The 24,901-nt window shown below is 50.3% G+C and overlaps 7 protein-coding genes across 7 annotated transcripts; 2 read left to right on the top strand and 5 right to left on the bottom strand.

Moving 5' to 3' along the window:
* Positions 1-2,013: 2,013 nt before the first annotated feature.
* On the bottom strand, positions 2,014-4,374 carry N7506_000524 (putative chromatin remodeling complex subunit (Rsc9); the record flags this gene model as incomplete). The annotated part of the gene is made up of 1 exon (XM_056949820.1): positions 2,014-4,374. One exon carries the CDS (start codon positions 4,372-4,374, stop codon positions 2,014-2,016), a length of 2,361 nt encoding a protein of 786 aa, XP_056815735.1.
* Positions 4,375-5,476: 1,102 nt separating this feature from the next.
* Positions 5,477-7,096, top strand: N7506_000523 (uncharacterized protein; the record flags this gene model as incomplete). The annotated part of the gene is made up of 4 exons (XM_056949819.1): positions 5,477-5,692; positions 5,749-5,883; positions 5,916-6,201; positions 6,285-7,096. The coding sequence occupies 4 exons, from the start codon at positions 5,477-5,479 to the stop codon at positions 7,094-7,096; spliced, it is 1,449 nt and encodes a 482-aa protein (XP_056815734.1).
* Positions 7,097-7,516: 420 nt separating this feature from the next.
* N7506_000522 (putative C6 finger domain protein) lies at positions 7,517-10,163 on the bottom strand (the record flags this gene model as incomplete). Its single annotated transcript, XM_056949818.1, has 5 exons — positions 7,517-8,391; positions 8,445-9,034; positions 9,092-9,535; positions 9,590-9,702; positions 9,765-10,163. 5 exons carry the CDS (start codon positions 10,161-10,163, stop codon positions 7,517-7,519), a joined length of 2,421 nt encoding a protein of 806 aa, XP_056815733.1.
* Positions 10,164-14,284: 4,121 nt separating this feature from the next.
* On the top strand, positions 14,285-15,879 carry N7506_000521 (copper fist DNA-binding domain-containing protein; the record flags this gene model as incomplete). Its single annotated transcript, XM_056949817.1, has 2 exons — positions 14,285-14,360; positions 14,411-15,879. The coding sequence occupies 2 exons, from the start codon at positions 14,285-14,287 to the stop codon at positions 15,877-15,879; spliced, it is 1,545 nt and encodes a 514-aa protein (XP_056815732.1).
* A 2,164-nt stretch (positions 15,880-18,043) lies between these two features.
* N7506_000520 (uncharacterized protein) lies at positions 18,044-19,272 on the bottom strand (the record flags this gene model as incomplete). Its single annotated transcript, XM_056949816.1, has 2 exons — positions 18,044-18,347; positions 18,401-19,272. 2 exons carry the CDS (start codon positions 19,270-19,272, stop codon positions 18,044-18,046), a joined length of 1,176 nt encoding a protein of 391 aa, XP_056815731.1.
* A 718-nt stretch (positions 19,273-19,990) lies between these two features.
* Positions 19,991-21,905, bottom strand: N7506_000519 (putative alanine aminotransferase; the record flags this gene model as incomplete). Its single annotated transcript, XM_056949815.1, has 3 exons — positions 19,991-20,245; positions 20,298-21,550; positions 21,779-21,905. The coding sequence occupies 3 exons, from the start codon at positions 21,903-21,905 to the stop codon at positions 19,991-19,993; spliced, it is 1,635 nt and encodes a 544-aa protein (XP_056815730.1).
* Positions 21,906-22,523: 618 nt separating this feature from the next.
* Positions 22,524-24,127, bottom strand: N7506_000518 (proteasome regulatory particle lid subunit RPN7; the record flags this gene model as incomplete). The annotated part of the gene is made up of 3 exons (XM_056949814.1): positions 22,524-22,716; positions 22,773-23,602; positions 23,663-24,127. 3 exons carry the CDS (start codon positions 24,125-24,127, stop codon positions 22,524-22,526), a joined length of 1,488 nt encoding a protein of 495 aa, XP_056815729.1.
* Between the last annotated feature and the right edge of the window lie 774 nt (positions 24,128-24,901).

Here is a 24,901-nt window from a genome sequence, read left to right as displayed (position 1 = left end):
TCTCCGGGTTCAAGTTCTTGCTCTCTTGCTGCTATCACTTGCGCTTTCCCAATCTAAATGTGTGCGCTCTGGAACAGCACCCAAACTCGGAAGGGAACCGAAGTACCCGGTATCAGCAATGAAATTTGGGCACATCGGTTTAGCTCGCGGCATATAGTCCGAGTCTGTTGATATTTCTGTAAAGCTGCTTTTCTCTAGTCATCATTAGTGGGCAGGCAACTGGCTTGGTACCCATTATCCTGTCGTCGCGGTACCTTGATGTAAATAGTTACCTTCCAAGGTTGATGTTGAACCCGATAGCTAGCAATTCAGAACACGTTAACCGTTATCAGCCGCAGTTGAATTCTGAGTCAAGTTGGCGTGGTTGTATAAATTAACAGGCACAAACAGCACCGAGGACTGTTACGCTAGGGGGAGGGAAGCAGGCGAGACTCTTGGTGGTCTTGGTGATTGGAAGTCCGAGTGAGGGAATATGGGTTCTCGTCCTGATTGGCCATACACATACTTCAAGCCATTTGGAACACAGCGTAACCATCCCTGATGTCAAGTTGTGCTGCGTACTTTGGGCGCTGCGCATGGATCACACGAGGTTCGAGGCTTGAGGCATCACTGGGGTCTGGACGTTTCAATATGGGTACTTAGATTGGAATGAACCTGCATGTAGTCACAAAGTGAAAAAAAAGGAAAAGATGACTGAGTTTTTGAGAAATTAATAGTAGCATATACTTGGAAGTAGGAAGAAAATAGAGAAAAGAGACTTAACATCTCGCCCTTGTCGCCAAATCCTAGTTGAGGTCAAGAGAAGGAAGGTACATTTTAGAACCTTCTCTATATAAGCAAGGATGCTTTCCATTCTCTTTTGTTTGTAGCTCGTTTGCGTTAGCTAGCAATCCAGTTACAATGCACCCAATCGTAAGGTAAATTTTAATCGATCCGGCAAACCCGCCATGGCGATCCATGGATGAAATAAGCCCTGGACTTCACTGGTACCATGAAGATCACTACTCTCAAGAGAGACTTTTCTTCCTTCGCCCTCCCCTGAGGCCTCTTCTCTAGTAGATTTCACTCCCTCTCAGCGGGTATATCTGGTTCGTAAACAGTGCCCCCACTTGAGTACCTAGACCTGGGCACCATCTTTGGTGAAAAAAATGGTGAAATCGGTGGAAATAGAAATGAGTAAAAGTCAACAATTCAAAGGGGTAGACCTTGTTAAATACAGCCGCACACTTTCGCAATGCTGGAAATCGTCTTTCTACCGACTCGGGGATTAAGCGGGGCCGGGACCTTGCGTGGCCGGGCTTCGGATTCCGGGGGCGGCTCAACTGGCTCAACTGGCTCCCCGCCAGATCTACCCGCCAGACCCAGAGATCTACCCGTCCCGGAACTACAGGCATGCGAGTATAAGGACATGGCGCTTCTGTCGGGCTTCCCCGCTGCTCTATAGACTTCTGTGTTATTCGTCTAGTGATCGACGGAACAATGAAGATTTTCGTGAAAATGAATGAACAGTCCACTACTCGTGGACGTACCTCAATTCTTTGCATCCATGGATGTAATTTTACTACAATGGCGTAGAGAAAAGCACTGACATTACGGCATGGGTATGGGGCACCTGGGCAGGTTCAAAGAAGACATGCGATGGTCAATCAACTAGAGGAAACGAGTGTCGGACAACAGCCTCGATGCACTCAACACGATTCTGCAGGTTCTATCTTGATTCTCAGCCAACGACGCCAATTAAAAACATCTACCCCCATAGATAAAAAAGCCGTTTAACTCCACTTGCTCGGCATTTTCACGCACCGGTGTAGCCTCAATCAGAAGACTGGGCATTAAACAGAAACATAAAACATAACACACCGCCGATACAGGCCCGGCTCGTCTATATTGTACATTGAAACAAGAGACCGCAACTAGGAGCCAAGGGCAATAGAAACATGAATAATCAGGGTATTAGTCGTACAGAGATGTGGCTTCATGGCGAAAGGAGGGACGAGACATTTGGGGCAAGACTCAGTAGTCGACTTCTTTCTCAATAACCATGATCAACTCAGTCAACTCCTTGCGCAGAGCGCGGTTGCGGTCCCAAAGCTCAACCACCTTGGGACGTTGGCTGGTGAAACAAGCCTTCTTCCAGGGAAGTCCACCGTATTTGGATGTAGTCCGATTCGGAAGGCCACGAGCGATGTTGCGCAGAACTAATGCGGCTTTATAGGCCACGCCAAACGGCTCACCTTTCTCGTTGGTTGGAGTGTCCATGTAATACCACTTGCGGACGATTCGTTCCTGGAGAATTGCCCGCTTGGCGGTTGTGGGTTGTGCGTCCGCATGGCGGTCTTCGGGTAGATGTGAAGAGACATGCCCAGCAACCATCGATGTATTGGCACTGGGGCCTGAGGCGCGGAACCGTGCGCAATGATCCCACTGACAAGTGTGAATGGGTGTCTCGGCCGTGTCGAGGTTGTATTGACCAGGGGAGTCAGGGGAGTCTGTAGGCTCCAAACTCATATGTTCACCGAAGACGTGGTTGCGAAGGTCAGTGGGCGATGTGAATGCACGTTGACACATTTTAGAAGGCTTTGAGTGATCTGCCCACCGACAGTAAGAGTAAGGGAAACCTTCAAAGGTATGAGCAGTCTCCAGAGGCCGGATACCCTTAATAATGAACTTGGTGGCAGCACCCGGCCCATTGATGACTTGGGCTTGTGCGTTGGTGAATGTGTTGCTGACGTTTTTGATGAACTCCGCAGCGGGGAGGACACCTCCACCGGCAATGCGAGAGTCTGCAAACCGACTTTGGTAGGCTTGCCAGAGCGCGATTTGCGTGATCTCGCATTCTGAATCTTCTATGAAGCAGCATCGCAGCCATTGGGAACTCCGCTCCGGTTCCGACAACTCCATGAGCTTTGCCAAGAGTTCGGCAGGCACACGCGGGATCTCGGTGGGCGGAGGAGCAACCTTCTCTTCCTGAAGAACAGTTTCATGCTTGGTGGGTCGTGCCTCATAGGTCAGGAGAGCAACCATGCGTGGAACGAAAACTATTGGGAAGTTGACAACGTCCATCAAAGTCTCGATATTGTCATGGCTAAGAGTGTACTGGTACCAGAAGTCCAGTGCACCGCTCAAGATGTCCTTGTCGAGGTCAAGCAGTGTGTGATAGTACATTTGCTGTAGAGTAGGTTTGGTAAGAGTTTCCAAAGCCCGATTAGCATCTGCATCATCTAGCTCAGTGCCGAAGTGTGTCAAGGCCCACAGAGCCCGCACAACATGCGCACGGTCTGAGGAGTCCAGACACTTAACCAGGGAAATCCACAGTGGGTCGTTGGGGTCAGTTCGCAGGAATTTGGTCACTTCTTCGGCAATATCCAGAGCATCATTTCTGATTTCGTTGAGTCGGGGCTGGTTTGGCGCGTTGATGAGGATGACCAAGAAATCCCGTAATAGACCGTTTGCGTATCGAGACACGTAGAAAGCATTCTCTTTGAGAAGTACCATGTTTCTTAACACGAGTGTTGCCTCCTTGATGTTTCGAAGTTGGTGATTGAATTCGTGGGTTTCCAGGCTGTCGTCTGGGAGGTTGACGGGGATTTTATTGATTTTGTCAAGAATGTCCCTAGTGCCGTGAAGCGAGTTTAAGACGTTGACACGGTCAGTTGGTTGGCGGGGATCATATTGGAACTCCCATTTGACACCTGTGCAAAGCTCCGTGATATCAAGTGCTTTCTGCATGAGAGTTTCCGCGAGTAACGGGAACCCTTCGAATTTGAACTTGTCCCAACGTTGGTTGGAGATTTGAACGAGGTGATAGAGCGCGAAGTCAACCTCGTCCGGGATACCTGACTGCAAGCCATAGTGGGCACGTTTGTAGATGTGATCCGCTGCAGGGGAGAGGGATGTTAGCCTTTTTCCTGGGGTTCTGGGACCATATGGGTGAAACTGACTCCTTGGGACCTCGAGATATCGGAGAGGAAAGTGGGGATCGAAGTAATCCAGCTGCCGGGGCGCTTTTGATGGGTCCCGCAAATGGGCGAAGATTAGGGGACGGTTTCCAGGTGTCGGGACTTCCCTCGTTGACATGGGAAGCTGTCTGTGGTCCTTTCCTTGCCAGCTCTCGACGGCAAACTGTGAGCTGCTGGGGTTTGCGGCGGGATCAAGGGGCACATGGTGGGTGCTTTGGGGCTGTGGTGAAGTTGAAGCGAGGCCTGGGTGAATGTGAGAGCGACGAGCGGGTGTTGTGTCGGGGATGAAGGGTTGGTTGACTTTTGGGGCATGGCGCAGGCCCTCTGTAGATTTCGTTAGTATCGACGCCATGGTCGGATTTTGGGGCATCGGAATCTTACGTCGCAGCGACGTGCGAGGGGTGGACGCAGACATGATGCTGCTGGGAAGAGACAGCACAGCTTTGCGCCGTTCACAGTTTGGGACGCAAGAGTGAGCGCCTGGGATTCTCCAATACCAAGGACAGCAAGATCTTCTCGCTAGACCCTCACGCAAGAACAGGTATGCGTATTTCCGGCGCAAGCTCGAGGGTTTCTGAAACGCAACGAGACGGATACCCTTGATAGACTTTGAACCGACCGTACAGGAAGGGGTGCAGGTTTGTGGGGTTTGTCAATTCGTCGACCCTCGTGGGGTTTGAGGTGAATGGAGGGTATGCGTTTTTGTCGAATTGGGACAATGATTGGCAGCGCGAGAGACTGACCTAGACGGGCAAAAGATTCGCGCGTTTGATCGAGATGCGATGAAAGGAAGTATTCAACTGCGAATCGTGGGGTGCAGCAAGTTTGCGCGGATACAATCGTATTGAGCGACGAGTGTCAAAAGTGGAATATTAATCAATGCCTTGCGGCCCTGTTGGGCTAGAGCTGGGCTTGCGATCAAGGGCGCTGCAGCCAAAAGTTCGCGCCGTGGAGATGGCCGGGCGCGCTTTCGGATTATTTGTTATTCCGTGATGACTGTTGACTCCAAATCTGGAAGCTAATGACACCTCAGGTGTCATTATCCTCGAGCCTCAGCTTTCCTCAACATCTATGTACTCTTCAGCTCGACTGTGTTGAGATTGATGTCTTTTTCATGCATGTCTGTCTTTCTATCAATATAACAAACCTCGTCTACTTGAATTTGGAAAGGCTCCAAATTACGTGCAGCAAATCTGCTATCTGATCAGCCTCGATCACATCGTTGACCCTCAACCCGTAGAGTACCCTGGTAGGGAATTATTATACACCAAGAGTCTATCTGGATGTCATTTACCGACACACATCTTCTAGACCTCTCTAGAAATCTGACCAAATAATGTCAGAAGTTTCTATGACAATGAAGTTCTGAGAAGGCCCTGGACTCTGGAGTAGTCCTAATCTCTCCTCTGTCACCAGGCACTCTTCCTCAACACTCCACACCTGGACATGCACTTGTCCATCCCTGCAACCGTAAAGACTTCGTCACTCTCGGGGGAAAACCTCGATGTCTGAATAAGATGCAGCGTCCCCAGCCTTCATTTCCAGCCCAGGTCCACCACTTCACCATCGCTAAGTTCTCCCATACCACGACTCTCATTGATCATGTTGGTCCCCTCACCTGGAACCATGTCACTGGAAATGGCGAGCTGCACTGTATCTTTGAGAAGATTGCAGATCCCAGTCTGGTATCCTCGAGTCTAATTCAGAAAGTTCTTCGAGGTAATGACATGCTGGTACGTTCACTACCCACAGAGCTTGTCACGATACTGATCGGGTTTCGCTGGTGTAGGAGCAAGTCGACCTTGTTTATCAAACTCGGCTTGCAGCAATGTCTGCTCAGCTAGTCCCCATACCCAAGTCACATTTTGCCGTCGTCGTGAAGTCGCCCTGCATTGCAGTCAAGTATCCTGAGCGTGAAACACATGTAAGCATCTCACCAGTCATCCTACATTTTAGTCACGGTCTCTGATCATCTTCGAACAATCTCAGATTCGTCGTTTCCAAATCAAGTTTAGTACTGAGCATGATTATTTCATGGCTTTAGCTCTTCTGGGTGAGATCAACTGCCCATTGATTGAGGGAAATTCGCCTGTTCCCGCCATCCAACGCTTTCCATCAGTGTCATCATGGACATCAGGTTCTCTGTCCTCGATTGTACCGAGGGGGTTTAATCAAGCAACGATGGCCCATGGAAGTAATGGGATGCAGTTCAATACCGGCATGATTGGATCTGGGGGGACAAGTATATACCTGACTCTTTGACTGCCGCTTCACTAGAAAGCTGACATTCTGACCTCGTAGCTCCCATCCGAGCATCATCTCCAGCAAGCACCGTATCATACTCGCTCCCGGGATTCAGCCACCATCCACCCGCTGTCGTCCAGCCTACACTGGCCAAGGGACCGGAAGTTGTGGACCAGCCACCACATGGGCCTACAACCATCCTAGACGCACCAAGCAGTAGTCTGGAGGCTCCAAATTCCCAACTCTCCTCTGTCTCTGCAATACATGATATGGACCAGTTGAACCAGATGCTGCCGCCCAAAAGGGACCTCCCCTTTTCAAAGCCGGCGGCAAAAAGGGCTAGGACTGCCAATGCAGCTCGAACCACACAGGCAAAGCAAAAAAAGAGTCCATTCAACGAGCCTCACCCACCAAATCCCAGTGATACTCCAAAGCATAAGCCGGTGGATACAACCAAAGGCCTTTATATCGGCCCTGGTGCTTCAGAAACTCAATCTCAAAATCCATCCCAATCGGATTCTTGTCATCCAATGAGTCAACCGCAGATGGTCAATGACGAACCTCCTATGTCATCCCAAATGCCTCCCACCGAAGGAATAGTTGACCACATGCCCCAGGTATCCACAGGTCACCAACTTCTGCCTATGCAGCGTCACACCAGTATTCCAAACACGCCCAGCCAGCCGAATAAGCAAGAACAAGAGCCGGGACCACGTGCAGTTCCAGCTGTGATGGCTGACCAGCTCACAGAGTATCTGGCTCATCCAACCCCTGAGCGAATTGCTTTCCTTGAAAATTGGATGTGTGAGTTGATTGAAGACGACGGTTTTATGACTCTGTGTCAAGATGTGGAAGGAACGTGGAGGCGTTTCGCCTTCGGGCGGAACCAATAAATCTTACTATGCAAGCCATAAGGGCACGGTCGTACCTCCCTATTCGGCGCCAGTTCAGCGGGTTACTTTATATTTTATTGCCGGCCCTATCCTGTCAGAGATTATTGATACCTATATTCTTACTTTGAACGATATCAAATATGCATCCAAAGATATATGGACAGCTAAACTCCATGGATGAGATTCGACAAGTGCGCTGAAAACTCCCCATCAAACATTGGAAGCCCTGGTTGTGCTTTACAATCGAGAGGGGACAGGAACCAGCCGATATAATACATGATACAATTTTTATACTATACTATCTGAGCATCGGAAATCGGAAAGCATGATATGGGGATGAAAAGCTCTAAAGACACCGGATAAGAAGAAGAAAAAAATAGCAAAAGAGTTGAAAAGCCGAGCAGAGAAAGAAGATCCGATTCAACGGGCCCGTCGATAGATCAAACCCGAGAACACGTTCAAGTAGCCCTCCTTGGTGAGCATAGTAAAGTCTACAACAACACGACCAGACCCGTTCTGCGAGTGAGCTAGTTGTGGATTAAGGTTTGGCGACGCTTCGCCGTGCTCATGGGAAAGTCCCGGCGGAGGTGTAGACGCATTCTGACCAACAGATCCCTCGGCACCGACAGCAAGATCGGCGAGATGCTGGAGCGAGCGCTGTTCATTGGGACCCATGACAGGTTGTTGGGACTTGGCGAGGACGCCGATATCTGCTTCCTGGAGCTGGCTTTCCTGGGACTTGATTCGGCGCCACTCGATGAAGATGCGAATTTTCGCATCCCATTCTGGTGTGCTGAAAATATTGTCAAATTCGGCGCCTTCGGTGGCGCGCTTGGAGCGGACATCGAGAATTTTCTCGACCTTTTCTAGGGCAGCCCAGCATTCGTTTGCGTACTCGGGGAGAACAGTAGCCTCAAGAAGGGTCATAGAGGCGAGTGCTAGACTGTGAAGATCGAAGGGCGAGGGAAGCCGGTTTTGGAGAGTGGACTTGTGCATCTCGTTGATAACTTCTTGTGCGCAGAAGATGATCTCGTATGGGCTGTAGACAAAGACATGTCGTTTGATCAGAAGCCGGACAGTCCAGTAGAGCTGGGATTGGAGGCTCTCGTAGAGTGGACGGGTTGAAGTGTTCTCTGGTAGCTCATGGATCTGGAAGATGTCTTCCATTTCTGCTAAACGCTCAAGTGAAGATACCAGATTAGCTCCAATTATGCGCCCAAGCCCTGTGTTAGTTTGGCAAACATTGTGGTCAACATTGGCCAACGTTACCATCTCCGAGAGGAATGTCGAGTATGCTATTGAAACAGTCAGCAGAGTATAAAACCGAGAAATCGGAGGTATGACATACAAGCGATTCCGGTTGTGATTTGACCGACGACTCGTTCGTCTTCGCGGCCACCGATCTCATGACCTCCCAGAACAGTGGCATCCGCTACACTAATAGCGTACCACCGAGCCAAGATGATCAAAGAAACCCAGTTGCGACGAGTAAGGTTTGCGTCCGAGTCCACGTCAGGATCAGCGGTGCGTTTGTTCTTGAGCTGTCCTTGGTTCTTGGCCAAGTCGTATCCCAGCTTGTTGGCTGCTTGAACCAAGCTTTCCTTAGGAACACCGTCCTTGAGGACGAAGTTGTCTGGTCCGCGAGTGTCACAGTCAACAATCATAAGCAGCAGAGACTGAAGCCAGATCAAGTTGACGGCAGTCGAGGTCACGATCAATGGTTGGCGAGTGTGGAAGAGCAAGAGGTCTTGAGCATTGTCGAAGCTGCTGATCTTCTCGAAATTGCCAGCAACACGAGTGAGGTCGGTGCGAGTGACGCTGTACAAGGCGTAACAGAAAATCTCTTGGGCTTCACGGTTACATTGATGCAAAAGCTCCAGTGTTCGCTCCTTGGTATGAGGCAAGATGGGCAGCAAGGTGTGGATTTTGTGATAGTATCTGGGACAAAAATGTTAGATCGGTATGCGACGGCCACTGAGTTCACATTGCACTTACGCATCAAGAGCACCCTCATCCAGGGTCACTGGTGTCATGTCATCGTCGCCATCATGCTTCGGCAAATCGGTCATCTCAAGACCACTTGGCAGATCGTTCTCGTTGCCTGTGAGATTCCAGAACAAGTTCCCAGGCTTCGCTGCAGTGCCGCTAGCCACAGAGGGATTGTACGGGTCCGCCGCTGTCTCGTTCGTGTCAAATGCATTCTGAGAAACTCGAGCGTTGAAGGATGGCTGGGCAAACGAAGAGCTGGGGAGTCCCTCGAAAGCCGAGAATGTCCTCTTGCGATTTCCAGGGTTTGACTCGACCGGCGACGCGAAATCCTGGTATCCTCTCGGGAGTGATACTTCGTTCATCGACTGGTACGGCACGTCGGGTTGAGCAATTCCGGGCTGCATCTGGTTCTCCAAGGTGTGGAGTCGCTCGGCAAGCTCTTTGATATATCTTTGTACTGGTTAGCAGGCGCGATTATCAAACAGGCGCATCGGTCGGGCTTACCCTTTGCTGGGTCCTCGTTTCATTGGAACGCGACTGAATTGACACACGGCACCCAGACGCTGACAATTGGAACATGTCTCGAGGCCAGTCTCAGAGCTAGCATCGCATCGAACCTGTCAAAACAAAACGCGTGTCAGATCTGGCGGCTTTTGGTCGCGTTGTTGGGAGGACATACCTTCTTTCGCCGACACTCGTCGCACGCCCTTGAAATCTTGGATCGCTTGCGCGCGCTTTGTTCGCCATAGCTCAAGTCATGGTTCGGGTCCACGCCTACTTGTTGACTCGGGGGGAACTGCAACATATGCTGGTGTTGGTGTTGATCGTCCGAGGACGTACGGCCCATGTCACCAGCATTGTTCGAGCCCAGGACCATGGGCTGGCCATGATGAACACCATTGTTTGATTCACCTAGGCCGGGGTTGGAAGCTTCGCGCGACAGCTCGGCGGACAGCAATTCGTCGGTGGTCATTTGACGGTTGCTGTAGTACGGCATGGCGCCTTGGGCCATCTGCGCGCCGTTTGGGGAGGGATAAGAAGGCGCCGGAGGCATGTCAGATTGCTCGCGGGAGTTCATCGCGCGATTTAAAGGCGAAAAACACACGAAAAATGATAGGTTGGGAGGGAAGCGGGCTTCCGGGAGATGGGGGAAGAAAGTGTAGGACGCGAGGTGACAGAAGTGAAGTTTTAGGAAAACTGCGCGGGGGCAATTTTCAAGGGGTCTAGCGCGGAGAGCGCCGCATTGAGCAACAACATGTTGACAGGAAATTCATTCATTAGGGATCCTATCTTTTGAAGCTATACACTGTTGTTTACTATCAGTCTTTTTTTGGATGATCCCACGGAGGACGGCCTTTCGTTTCTGCGCGTCGAACGGATTAATACTATTTCCTCCTCGGACCGGATGAACTACAGATCCAACGGTCTGTACTTGGTTGGCCTTTTCGTCCATTCTCGACAGTTCGATGCGACTTTTTTCCCCCTTCTGGTCTTTGTTTGGTGAAATCTGGTGGTGATTATTGAGGTAGAATGAGTAGAATGAGTGGCAAACTGCGATCGCCCCAATCACTACGATGTGCCTCCATTTGGAAGTACAGAACAACACAAACTTGGTGCCAGAGACCCATATCTCTTCTCACGCACTAATTGAGACTCATTCTTTCGCGGGATTATTAGCAAACGCTCGAGAATTACTTAAACGCCTTGGTGTTTCTCAACCCAGAGCCCCAAACGCTGTAATCACCGAATCAAAGGAAAGACTTCAATGTAGAACCGAGCCACTCGAGCAACATTCCATTCGTTAAATCGAGACCTGGATGCCATGTTCATTTGGAACGTTCGTTCGCGTCCAGTTGGTATCGAAAAGCACAAGCAAATTTCTTGAGGTGCTCCTAGTCTTACCCCGCTCACTTGAGGATTTAGAATGATCCCCTACGTTGCTAGAGCTTCTTGGTCAACCGAGATTGTCCCTGCCTATAGAGCTCAAATATTGCAGCTATATAATTTTAACAGCACTGCGCGAATCCTCGAAGTAATTTGTCTAGAGGCACGCTAGAGCATTGGGCAGTTCACATGATCTGAGCAAGTGCACCTAAGGTTGATAGCTGCTGAATGGGCAGTGTCTTTGATCGTCGTCCACTCGGACTCAAATATGCACACTCACACGTCACTCTAGGTGGGCAGTTGAATACTAATGAGCTCACCGAGTTGGTGGACTACACTTTAGATTAATTCTACCGAAAACCTTCGGTCATCTTCCAAGGCATTATAGAAATCGGCATAGCTCCGGCGTCATTTGAAACCCGGCGTTGCCGTCAACGCTCGGAGGCAGTAAAGGTCAGCATACTGACATGATTGGTTGGGTACCGGGAATATCAACTTAGTCGCGTCCTACAAGACCCGAGGAATGATCAGGTGAATCTTACGCATGCGCCACGTGTGTATAGCCTGGAATCGATCGGCAACTGGCAGGTATTGGGGCAAATTCTATCTGAACAACAGATGACGGAGCACAGGTTGACGTAGAGACATGCTTAGAGTCAACCGCGAGATAGGCAAGTGACAGATGATGGGCGAAATGATGAGCGGACGAAGCTTTCGACTCTCTAAGGTTAGGACTAATTTGTGAGGAACCATGGTTCAAGGATGTGTCTAACATGAGCCTCCCCGGACGTCTAGGACCGCGTGCGACCAAGAATACTGAAAGGGAGAATGAAGAAGAAAATTGAAAAGATATTCCTGGCATATGACAACGTGTCGAAGGGGTCCAATCGTACTTCGAAAGTGATGAGCCCTCTGTCCGGTGCGCACTGGACCACTGCTCGTGGCAACCAATTAGTACACTACCACATATTATGCCGGTTGTTTAGTCCTATGGGAAGGGAATTGCTTCCAAAATTTCTCCGATCAGAGGCTCAAGTCATGTTGTCGAGATGTCGAGCAGATTTTTTAGATTTCGAAGGCTCCTAGGCTAGGAAATCGAGTCTGTACCAGGGAGAATAATTTGCATGCTAATAATAGGGGTGGTTCACATCAACACATCAAACACACTGACGACACTGACGACACTGACGCACGATGTCCAACAAGAGGCTGGGGCCCGCATTGAATGAGAGTTGAAACACCAGAATCGACGTTGTGAGGGTGAAGCCCGAGGCTTGACGTAAGATCGGAAGGTGCGCTAAGTGCGGGAAACATGCCACCGATCGCAAGAAAGATGTTTACACCCGATGTGATATGAAGCGCGCTTACGACCTATCGGGAGAAGATTTCCTGACAATCATCAATAGAGAGTCCAAGGCAGAACGGGGCTCTGTTTAATGGATTCTTCGCAAACCGGATTTCACGATATCTGAGCACACTCTCGAATTTGTAGCAATTACGGAGAGACAGCGAGCGAGCCTTCGGAATAAAGTCCTATATTTGTAGATTATCATGCTAGCATAACTGCGCTCGACTCCATAAAAGGCACCTTTACTCCGTACTCTGGTCGGGTTTACATACCCAAAACTCCAATACGGTTCTGTAACCGGAGGGCATACCCACATCGGCCACTATTGGCGGAAATTGGGTCGATCAGGGCCCGCCAGCCGGCCCCAAAAGCCTCTGCAGGCCGCCTGAAGCAGGAACACTGACGACATCGGTCCGCTTTGGCCGCGCTGGCTATGACTTGCATGTATTGTACTGCATTGTAACCTCGACTTGCTCCGTACGTGGGATCTTTCTACTGGTTTCGCCGGGCTCTGAATTTTGAGGCCCATCTTATCAAGTCCCAGTCGCAAATGGCCCGCTTTCGCCAACTGTCAATGAAAGCAGAAAAAACCTTCCAAGGTTTGACAGGGATTATGGAAAGTTCGATCTATGTACCTGGATCGAACTTGAACCCCTGGAAGAAAGAAAAATTTGCAAAATTACATCTTTTTCAGCCCCAGTGACAAGGATGTTGCACGTACAAAGGGTTACAATTATTTACTCCCTACCCACGAATCGTGAATTAGAATGTCGAGGTTGGGGTGTGCGGCCCCAGATTTCGCTAGCGAGATCCATCAGTAGTGGGGAGTTCGTGTGGTTAGGCGCTAAAACTCGTACCAGTAATGGCCGACATTCTATCTTCCCAAACCAATTCTTCCAAGGTTCTGGATGTGTCTGTGTTTGTTTCTATGAGATAATGAGTGTAGGAGAATGGCTTGGAAAGGTCCACGGGTATTCTCATTGCCACCACCATTACGATATACGTATTGGTATGGTTGGGGTTGTCAGGGCATTAAAAAAAAAGTCAAAGTTAAAATTGGAAAACTACCAGAAGTGGTTTCAACCAACATAAGGGCGATTTATGTTATCTAATTATCTTCGGTCTCTAACGATGGTGCGAAAGCAAAACCCTAAGTATAGTTTCTGTGGGACCTGTGGAGTCCAAATACTAGATCAAGGGGGGCCAAGATGGAGAGTTGCACACATACTGAATGTGAAGACAGTAGAGGTGGTAGTGACTGGTTACGGAGTGGCCTGAATAGAGAGAGACATAAGCCGGAATAGAAGGTAGCTAGGGATTCAAAGACAATGCGAATTGGAGTTGGGGTATAGGTAAGGATGAATCAGTGTGTAATCTACGTATAATTGGTGTAATATGACAATACAAGGCAGCGGTACCTGTACCCAGGTACCGGTACGGAGGACTAGAAGGACCACAGACGCAGCGAAAATCCTCGTTCGGATACCCCGTTATTAACGGCCGATGCCCGCCTTCCTTCCTCTCCTCTTTTTCCCTCCCCATATGGTGTCCCAACGGCTCCTCTCCTAGAACGCTTTTCTCTTGGCCGCCACTACCGGTACTTGGTGTCCTGTCTAACGGCCGGCGCCAAACGGTGCGTAGGCTTGGTCCCCCTCTTTCTGTTACTCTCCGAACCCTGACCCTCCGACCTCGCGCCTGATACCCTTTGGATTTTTTATTTTTCGTTAATTCGAGAGCTACTCAGCATTGTCAATTGCTGAGTGCTCAACTGGATCTCCCTGTCGCATTGGGACCTTCGACTATACAATTATACCCTTTTTGTTTTCTATACGGACCTCTTTGAGGCCAAATCGCCTTGACGGCTTGATATCCCTTCGGTCTCTCCGACCGATCTGTTTTCTATACTTCGAATACCCAGTTATTGCCCGCGAATCGTCGCATGTGTACTCTTCAGTAACACCGCAGTGATGCTCGTCGATGGTGAAAAGTGGGCTTGTGAAGCTTGCGTCCGGGGTCATCGGGTTAGCAGCTGTCACCATAGTGGTTTGTCGATCGTGGAGAGGTGCACCAACGTCAATGCTAATTCCTTCCAGACCGCCCCTTGACTCATATTAACAAAAAAGGCCGTCCAGTCTCTCAATGTACACACTGCCGCGGCCTGCGCAAGTCTCGGACAACCCACACAAAGTGTGATTGCGGCGACAAGAAGAAGAAGGATGACTGCCATATCACCGACATCCACAACCGCTGTGGCTGTTGTCATGGCCAGCGCTGCACCTGTGCGCTCAAAAAGGAACACCATCTCGATACTGTACCTGAAACCGGTCTTCCCTTCCCTCCACCGCTTCCAACTGAAACCGCGCGGAAACCTCCTCTTACGTCTACCAAGTCGGAATCGACCCTGACGATCTTCCGCGACGGTCACCATAAACCCGCCCATAAACATAATGATATGGCCCACAAATGTGGATTACCTTACACGATCCCACGGTCACATACTATCCACCACCCTCATGACATACCCCGTCGATCCGTGGACCACTTGCCGCTCGGCCAGTCGGCCTTTATAAAGGAACCTCTTGCTCTGTCAGAACACCCGAGCTCTCAACAGCTGTCGCAGAAGGGTTCTCCCAACAGTGCCCCTGCGTCGGGCACAGAGGACGATGTCAATGCCGCTCCTCTGGATCAGTCATATATCGACCAATTCGCCACACCTACTCGCCGACACTCCTCATTAGACCGGTCCCAGGATGGGACAGTCAATCCAACTTCTGCCCCCTCCACTATGGACAAATACCCACTGGAGCATATCGTCACTAGTGTTCCCCCTCTTGACGTTTCCTCCTTCTCCTCCTTCCCCACCACCAGCACCAATTCCCCGGCTACCTGCATGGCATTCCAAGATCCCTACCAAGAATGCTATTTCACGTCTCCAGATTCCGATTTGCCTCTGGGATCCGCGGGCATTGGTGCACCCTCGGTCGACTGGTCGAGTTTCCCTCTATACTCCGACGTGCCCGCTGCCACCAGCACACAAGCCCCCTCATACGCTAGCTTCGATTACAACGGGTACCCCTCTGGCCTCCCACCGCCATCTTCCTCCGGCGAAATCTCCGAGGCCGACGAGTTCGGACCGCTCCCGGGATTGGGTCATCATGGCAATGACATGCACGATCTGCACAGCGTGAGCGAAGCGTCGGACATGGACCACCTCCGCGCCAGCTCCGCCTCATCATTGGTCGGCCTTCCCCAGACGCGACTCCTCTCATCCAATGACCTGGACTCGATCAACATTGACGACTTCTTGAAGTCTGCCAACGAGTCCACTGCTGCGCTCGAGCACCAGCTGCAGGCCAGTATTGGCATGGAGACCAAACCGGTTCCCGCGCATGATATTTTCTCCATGCCGCAGGCGCCCGAGTACAAACCAATGACGTCTGGTCCGATGACCAGCATCCCCTCGCCGCCGGACTCGGTTCCCATCTGGACGGGAGGTATCTTCGATGCTGGATCCACCCCGCCCATGGATGACCAGTTCTTCCAACAGTCCTGGGCTCAGTAAAAGTTGGTGGTGCCGTTGCTTTTCTTTCCTCTTTCCTTGAATTCTCTTCCTATCCTTCCTTTACCTCCGGGGCTTGCTGTCTTGCGGCAATTCACCACCACCTCCACACCGTCTTCATGACCCTGATGAGAGATGATGATAAATGCCTGATTTGTCCTGTTTCATTAGCCAATCTAGATTCCTTCCTTGATAGTCATTCAATCTAGAGGGGTTTGCAATTTGGACTTCTTTTTTACACCTGTACATTCTTTCTTCCTCTTCCGTACAACCCTGTTTGCTTTGTTCCATCGTTGTCGCACAGAATGCTTATAGAGGTCTCTGTTGATTTTCTGTCCCCCTTGTACAAAGAACCCGGGCGATACCTCCCAATTCCATCGCATCCCCCACCAGGACAGGGCAAAGCACCTCAACCTGCAACCTGCTCCGAACTCGAGATTTGCCTCTATGAAGGGGTGCTTATGAAGATCCCGAAACATCAATATGCACATACAGAACACAACCATTTGCATTATACATACCCAACCTTGGAATTTCAAGGTCAATGAGATCACACCATTTGCCTATGAAAGGAGTCCGTAACCTTCATACAAGTATTCCGTACCAGCTATGGATTCTGTCCACTCCACAGCGCTAGTAATAATAGTGGACCAATTACCGAACGCGATTGTGGATGAGGTTGACGACAAACCGAATGTAGCGGTGAGAAGACCGAGCTATGCCTCCGACAAAGTCAACGCGGCAATCAGCTCCGCTGGGCAGACCGACTTTGCTTGCTTTATGTTATGCATATTCTAAGGCTTTCAGCCCTGGAGTTTCAGATGGATATTCTATCTGCATGTCTGATGTTAAAAACCTTGGAAGGTTGGAAACCTACCCCCATGCGCTTGCGAGACATACGGGACTGGTCGATATAAACTCAAAAGGTCATTACTGACCAGGATCAATAAACGCACTATGTAGAACGGAGGAACGAGCAGTTTGAATACGTTGTCTCAAATGTCAAAGATAATTAGCAACTCTGAGATCCACTTCAGCTGTTCATGTAGCTCCATTTGTATGTACCACACCAACCAAGCTACCCAAGTAGGTATCCCGACGTAGCTTATATGCGAGGTAACCCCTGCAGCTGATCTTCAATACTCCATGCACAGCTAAGCATTAGCCAAGAGGCGCAAGTCAAGGCTTGTATTGCAAAGCAGACGCAGTATTCGTCCAATGTTGCGGTCTGCGGCGCTACCACTGTACGCTGTACGATTAGTTTTTTTGGTGTGGGCGATCAGAGCGCTCATAAGCACCGACTGTTGGGAATGCCGTGAGTGGCTGGGTCTTTTCATGCGCCTTGCATATACTACATGCGTGGTCATGTGGTCGATAGTCAGGGTTTGAGTACGTCATATACAGTATTCCTCCTTCGGTCTGGAGTCCGGGGTTTGCTGGGAAGATCCGAAGTATTATTGGTTGTATTAGGGTTGTGGCATCTCTTGGGTCATCCTTTGTTCTACTTTCAGATCCTTGTCTATGACCTCGCTGACTCTGCGGCGACTCGATCTTGGAAATACTCACCGCTTCTTCAAATATACTGTGTCACCGGACATGTCAGATTGGAGAACAGTGCGAGATGTGTGGTCATATGTCGAGGGGCCTTCATAAGCAACACATCTTACTCTGTAAAGAGAGTGAAGCTAACAGCTGACCTTGTATCAGGCCGTATGGGCATGTAGACACGGTTTTCTTTTGCTTTTTTTGTGTCAAGCATTGCTCCTGCAAGATTTCCTTGTTTGTACGACTCTCGCCTCCAGGGATGTTAATGGAATTGAAATATTTACTATTTCTCTCCTGATCGTTTGTCTTGCTACAACTCGTTGGACATACCCTTCCAGGGTTTAATATGTAATGATGTAATGAAGCATTGAAATTTTTCATTGAGCATGAGTTAAGCCTCGTAATGTTCCAGATCACAAGGTCACCATCCAAGGATACATTGTATGTATGTTACATGCAGAGCGCTCATATTGAAATCCCAAACCAGTTGCGATTCTGATATAGACCTCAGATTCAGGGACCGGCACTGATACAAGAGTATACAAAGATCATCAGTGGCCCTCTAAGTCTTTTTGTTATAACCACTCGACCAGCGAGTGCCTAAGTAACATATATCCCAAGATCAAGCCCTGCGATAAAGCAACGAGCCAAATCCAAGGCCGTCAAATCCACCTGAATTAGGACCGTAGTTTCCACCCCCGCCTTCAACACCGTTTGTGGAGTTCCCATTAACCCAGTCGCGGTAAGAATCCGTCCAGTAAGAGTCGAGACCCTTCACCTGGCCATAATGCGCAGAGAGTAGCTCGAATCCAGGTCGAACAACCCCACGCGAGTTGTTCGAGATGACAGATTGGGGACCCTGATAACTTTCATATAGAGTGTATGGCACATCGTAGCCGACGTTGTATTTAGCAGCATATTCAGCTCTGGTACACGTTGTAAGTATGAACAGAAAACTAAGTACGGGGGATGAACTTACGCGTTGAGAATCTCATTGCCGTACTCAGCAAATAGGTCATCACCTTGATTATACGCCTGCTGCGCCACGATACCGAAAAGCACCATATCCAACGTGGAATGGCCCTGATCCCGACCGGCTTCCTGACCCTGCGTCAAGACCTTATTGGATCCAGACTCCGTGTGATTGGCAATAGCAAAGACGGGAAGAGCACCGTTCGACGGACCCGTGCGAACCCAGCTCAACGCATAGTCGTACATCGTCTGGTTATCAGTGAAGATACCAATAGCGAGAAGCGAAGCAAGATTACACAAGTCCCAATTGGCGTAGTAATGGTAGTAATCTTGACCATTGTGTTCTTCCATGAAACGCGTGTTCATCGCCCCGAAGACATCTGTCAACATTTTTCCCGTGGCGGTCTTTTTGCTACTATCCCAACCGGTGTAGTCTGACATGAGCTCGGCGGCATTGGCCATTTGGTAGCCGTATAGACCAGATGCCAGGTACTTGTCACTGGTTCCTTCGATGGCGACTAGAGATGCAGCCCATGCGTTTAGGATGTTGATTGCGGCATCGGCGTAGCTTGTGTCGTTTGTGATGCGCCAGCGTATGGCGAGCTGGTAGGCTGCTGCAGTGTCTCTGTACAAGGATGGGTAGTTTTCACTGTCTACACCATTGTATCCTCTGTAAACAGTCTCTTTCGGGGTAGGCTGATAGGATGATTGGGCGTAGGTGCTGGCAGATAGAAGTGTCCATGTCGTGTTGTGTGGTTCGACCTGGTTCGCGAGATAGGTGTTGATGCGCGTGAAATCCCGCGCCGTGTGAAGTGCCCCTGGGTGAACGAAGGCTGCCGAAGACACCGAGAAAGCGAGAAGGGACAGTATGTTGCGCATGATAGTCAAGATATATGGGTGACCGGCACCTGGTCAATGGAGATAATCAATTATGGCTTAAAGGCGGCGCCTAGGGAGCACATCGCACATTCCTTAAATGAACATGCTTTGGTTAGCTTGAAACACGCATATTGCAGCCAAGCTTTTCAACACCAGCCTACCGAGTATAGGTAACTACCGAAATCCGCAAGTGATCGGCATGTCATATTGCTGTGGAGTAGTAGCACGTTTCACGTTGAAAAAGGGGCGGGCCGGGGTCCATTGTCTACTCGGTTAGAAGAGCCAAGTCAGCGAGGCCGGGTAAATGCCTCTGTGATATTGAAGTGGTCCATTTTTATTTGCCATAAACGGCTTTGACGTTGGTGGAGTTACCCTCAAGGCAAAATTGTGGATTTGGCTCTATATAAAGGACACCCGAAAGATGAAGCTCCTATGCAAAACACAAAGAAATCATGCAGGTTTTTTGAAGTATGTGAAGCAGATCCAGGACAGAAATGAAATGTCAAAATGCAGTAGATGGGATGAACAAAAGTATAATTGTCAAGGACGAGTCCAAAAATAGAGTCAGTAGTCTATAAGGTATCGAGAACGAGCCGAAATCCACTTCAAGATCAAACAGAGTAAATGTTATCTAGCCCACAAATCTTCGCTTTCAACAATGGCGATGGCTGTGCGGTTCATTTATTCGTATAATTGTTGTTTTCATGTTTGTACAAGTTTAGCGGTACTTGTTCATGAACTCGGAGTGGAACTTGACGATGCGCTCGACCCAGTCGGTACCAGGGGCGAGGAAAGTAGTGCGGAAGTGGAGAGTGCCTTCCTTCTGACCGAATCCTGAGCCAGGAACAACACACACACCAGTGGCGTCAAGGAGAGCCAGGGAGTAGAACTCGTCCGCGGCGCGGCCCTCTGCCTTGGCAGCTTCGATGGCCTTGGCGGGGAGGTTGATGGTGGGGAAAAGGTACATGGCACCCTGGACACAGTTAGTACGAGATCATAAGTTCCGAAATTCAGGGGTTCCATACCTGGGGCTCCTGGACTTCAACGCCTTCCATGCGCTGGAAAGCGTTGAAGAGGGCGAGAGCACGCTTGTGCAGACCCTCGGAGATACCGTTGTACTCCTGGTTGTACAGCTCGAAGCTAGGCTCGCCCTTGAGGGGAGGGTTGACCATGCACTCGAGCAGGCACTGTGCGACGACCGGCGGGCACAGACCAATGCTGACCAGCTTGTAGATCTGCTCCTGAACAAGGGGATCGAAGCCAACAAGCTCGAAGTATCCACCACGGTGGCCACACTCGCCGACCATACCCTTGGAGATACTGTGCAGCGAGACCAGCTCGACATCATCGTACTTGCCGGGCTGCTCCTTCTGGAGCTGGCGCAGGCGCTTCTTGAAAGAGACGAACTCGCCCTTGAAGACGTTGGTCTGGTAGACCTCGTCGGCAATGACAATCAAGCTCTCCTCGGCAGCGACATCAAGAACCTTCTTGATGTCGTCCGCGCTCAGAGAGGCTCCAGTGGGGTTACCGGGGTTGATCACGACAACGGCGCGCACATCGGTACCGGCGGTCTTGGCATCCTCAATAGACTTGAGGATAGCGTTGACGTCGGTACCCCAGGCCTTCTCCTCCTCGAGGAGATAAGGCACGCAGCGAGCGTTCAGCAGCGCCAGAGTCGCGGTGTACAGAGGGTATTGGGGGATGGGGACCAGAACGCCAGCATTCGGGTTGTTGCAGATGACGTTGAGGAGGGTGCTGACACCGGAGGAGGCACCGGCAGTCAGGAAGAGGTCCTGGGGGTTGGCAGAGAAGCCATCACGGTTCTCGATGAACTTCGCAACGCTGTTGCGGATACCCGGGGCACCCTGACTGTGACTGTAGGCACCAACGCTCTGCACATTGGCCAGGAGGGTCTGAGCGCGGTCGATAACGTCCTGCTTGTATCCGAACGAGGTCTTGAGGACCTCGGGGTTCTCCAGCAGCAGGGGGTTCTCAACTAGACTGAGGACCTGGCGGAAGAAGGTGATGGGCTTCTGGTCGAGTTGTTGCGGGTTACCGATGTTGGCGAAGATGACACTCTCGAAGGGCAGGGACTTATCGCCATCAGCCAAGCGCTGGCGGTAGTCCTCGGCCTTGACGGCAATTTCTCCGCGCACGGCGTACTTGGCCTCCCGGACATTCTGGTTGATGTTATCGAGGTTCAGGCACTTGTGAGTCTGGTACGCCGACAGGGTGCGCTTGGCGGTGTAGGAAACAGTGGTCTGAGACATGATGGGCTCTGAATTAACCCGAGGGACGTTAGTGAGGTTCAGAATAAAAGTACTAAAGTATTGGGTTCCCCAGAAATTGGGTGGATCAAATATTTGTGGCGGTTGAGATAACAACCAAAAATGGGGAGATTTGAGAGAGGCACACAATCAATCAGACCACACAATGACGTGAGATCCCAAACGCTGAGCGAGTGCGGAGTACTCAATCTATATAAAGCCGGGGTGATAGTACGTACCTGACCAAGCGGAGAGACTCCCCGCAGCGCCGCGGGCGGCCGGGCGATATAGGAGACCATTCGGCCGGGTCAGTGCCCGTAGCGGAGACGCCCGCGCGCTGGAAGCGAGCTTGAATTGCCAGGACATTTTTGGTGAATGGTCAATCGAAGATCAGATTGATCAATAAAAGTCCCTCAGACTCGAACCCCTGTGTGATTGTCCGTTTCGCAACCGGAAGAAGAAAGAAAAAAACCCTAGGCCTTGGCCATTGGGGCGGTGAGGGCAGTGAGTCAGCATTCTTCCCCACACCGAGGGCCGATTACGATAAGGATGTTCACTTATTTACTTATCAGGGGCTACAGCGCATATTGCGTCTCTCTACTTCAGGGCTTCGGTGAGTTCGGCTTTTCTCCCGATGATAGGAGTCATCTACATCTATATGTAAGATGCTGTACAATCTGACTGTGCATGATAACCGGCATCAGTGGCCGATCAATTTCCCTCGGAAAGGTTGTCGGTTGCCCGATTCGTCACTGTCCGGCGGTACCCGATGCGGGGGCCTGAGGATCGACTTTTAGTCAAGGGTCTAGGCATTAGTCAAGTGATGGATAGTCTCAGGTGATACTGTCCTATTGCGCGAGTTCTGATAGGTAATAGAAACACGCGGCACGTAATATTCTCCATTCAGACATACATAGTTGGTCATGGTTTGTAGTTCTAAGGCTCAGAGTTGTCCCCGTGTCCATACTCGTTGATGTACCATCTCTAACTGCGCTCACTTCCACGAAGACGCACAGCTTGTCCATACTTCTGGATCTTGGTGATCAGAGAATCACCGTGCTTAACCACATCGGCATACTGCTTGTTCTTGTCATCGGGACGATTCGTCTCAATGATACCGTTGACGCGGTCGATAGTGCAGGCAATACGGTTGTTGGAAATGAATTTGGCAAGGTCACTGTGAAAATGTTAGCATCCATATGAGATTCTAAGGGTGAAAAAAAAAGCACATACCGGTCCAAGTAGTCTACCGTCACACCGAAGTCATTGGCCATGCCAGTGAGTCCAACAACGCGGTAACTCTGCAGAAGTTGCTGATAAGCGCGAAGGCGCATCTCGCGAACAAACCATGCCCGGTGTTCGTAAAGGTATCGGTCTTGTGTGAGGAATTGGTCTTCAACAGCGGCAAGTGCCACAAAGAATGATCGGTAATTGCCATTGTAAAGACTGTTAACCAAGTTTGCCAGTGGTGAGAAGTCGACTGGGACCTCGGCATCTACTGGCGCACTAGATCCGGTGGAGAACGAAGTCAAGTTAACAGCGGTAGTAGCACCACCAGCGGGGGTGGACTGAGACGCTGTCGCATCCTTCATCTCCTCGTCCCGAGCACCGGCGCCAGCCGAGATCTCTCCACTCAGGGCAGCCAGTTGTTCTTCTCCAGATCCAAGAATGGCCTTGATCTCTGGTGCATCAACCACCTTAGCCTTGAAGTCCACACGCTTCAGGGACAATGATCCCGCAAGAACCGAGTAGATCACCAACGAAGAGTAACTGCACAGTTCGTAGCTTGTGAATGTAGACAGACTGTCAAGGAGGAGAGGAGCAGCGAGGCTGTAAGCGCGGATGGTGAGGAGGTGCAGTCCCTTGTATGCCTTGAGACGGTTTCTGCGGTCCCAGTCTCCACCGCTCTCGACCAAAGTCTCTGCCCGTTCGATAGTCTTCTTCACAAACAAAAGGTCGCCGAAGAAAAGACCGATTCGAAGCATCGCCATGACCAGATCAATCTTGGTTCCCAGGAAACCGGTCTTTTCCAGGAGAGCTTCGTGCGATTCAATGGCTTTGTCCTATTGAGGCAATATGATTAGACTTGGATATATGGGCCAAAAGAGGTCAATCATTCTCACCTTGTCTCCCACACGAGCCCAGAACTCGGCGCGCTTCCCGCGCGCAGCTTGTACCTCGGTCTCACCAGCAGCCTCCTCTGCCTCATCCTCCTCTTTCTGGAAGGTCTCCAGCTCCTTCTTGTTATCTTCGACTAGAGACTGGTAAAGCTTCTCATCCCATGGGAAATCAAACTTTTGCGGTGTTTTGCGAGAGGCGAGGATGTTGGAGGTGATGAGAGGCTTCGTTGAAGTTCCGCTGTTTTGCGGGTGCTGTGTGACGCCTTCGCCGGCGTTGTTCAGGATACCCTCGGTAGGGTGGGCCAGGTGCCGGTAGAGAGGCGCCATCTTGTGCTCGGAGATAACATCTTGGAGCTTCTTCAATGATGTCTGCTGGACGGATGACGCGCACGCCGGGTTGGAGAGGTTGAAGACATGTTGGGCGAGGGAGAGGTTAGGGAACTTGATGTACTGCGGATCAGACCCCATGATGACAGCTGAATACCAGATATGCTGAATGGACTGCCAGACAAAAGCAAGATTCGATAGAACAGGGAGATGATGGTAGCTGGTGTTTGGGGATGATCAATCAAGCCAGGTGCATCACCGTAGCCGTCTCTTTCACCGCCCAGCGAGGAAGCTCAGCTGGCATAATGTTTCTCCGGCCCGAAGTGAGCTAGCTATATTGCCATTTCTCGGCAACTGGTGTACATACTCCAGAGTACACAGTTTCTTGACAGATGACTTCCAAAGAAAGACTGCAGTTACCAGTCCGAAAACGGGTCTTCTCCAATGCTTTGCCAAAAGCTCGAACTCTTCAGCAAATTAATCTTCTATAACAGCCGATGCCTTGACTTACCTAGCCCTAGGTGCACGAAGACACCTGGGCAGAATCAATTGTGGATTTGATACGGTTGGCCTGTAGGGTCTTTTGCTACCAATTTACAGAACAAGATGGGTTTCAATATATCCCGAAGGTCACTATGGACCGGAGACAGCACTGTAACCTTGGAACGAGACTCGTTGAGAAAATATTTCGAACCTTTTGCTCTTCCCATGGGTTCAAGCTCAAATTCTCGAACCTTTTGAGCGGTCGCGTTTATCACTGGAGGATTCGACTGCCTAACAAACTTGAATACTTATCAATGATGCCTGTCAAGCTCACTACGCAGTGGGTTTACATGGTGCTTTGCCCAGGTGTACGGAGTAGCTTAGTAAAAACAAGATGGATCCATCACCGTGCGTCGCGAGAAGATTTCGCTG

This window comes from Penicillium brevicompactum (assembly GCF_028827555.1).
Source record: "Penicillium brevicompactum strain IBT 35665 chromosome Unknown utg000001l_segment0_segment0, whole genome shotgun sequence".
NCBI lineage: Eukaryota > Fungi > Ascomycota > Eurotiomycetes > Eurotiales > Aspergillaceae > Penicillium > Penicillium brevicompactum.
The sequence above is the reverse complement of the archived record's forward strand: the minus strand, read 5'-3'. Positions and strand labels throughout refer to the sequence as shown.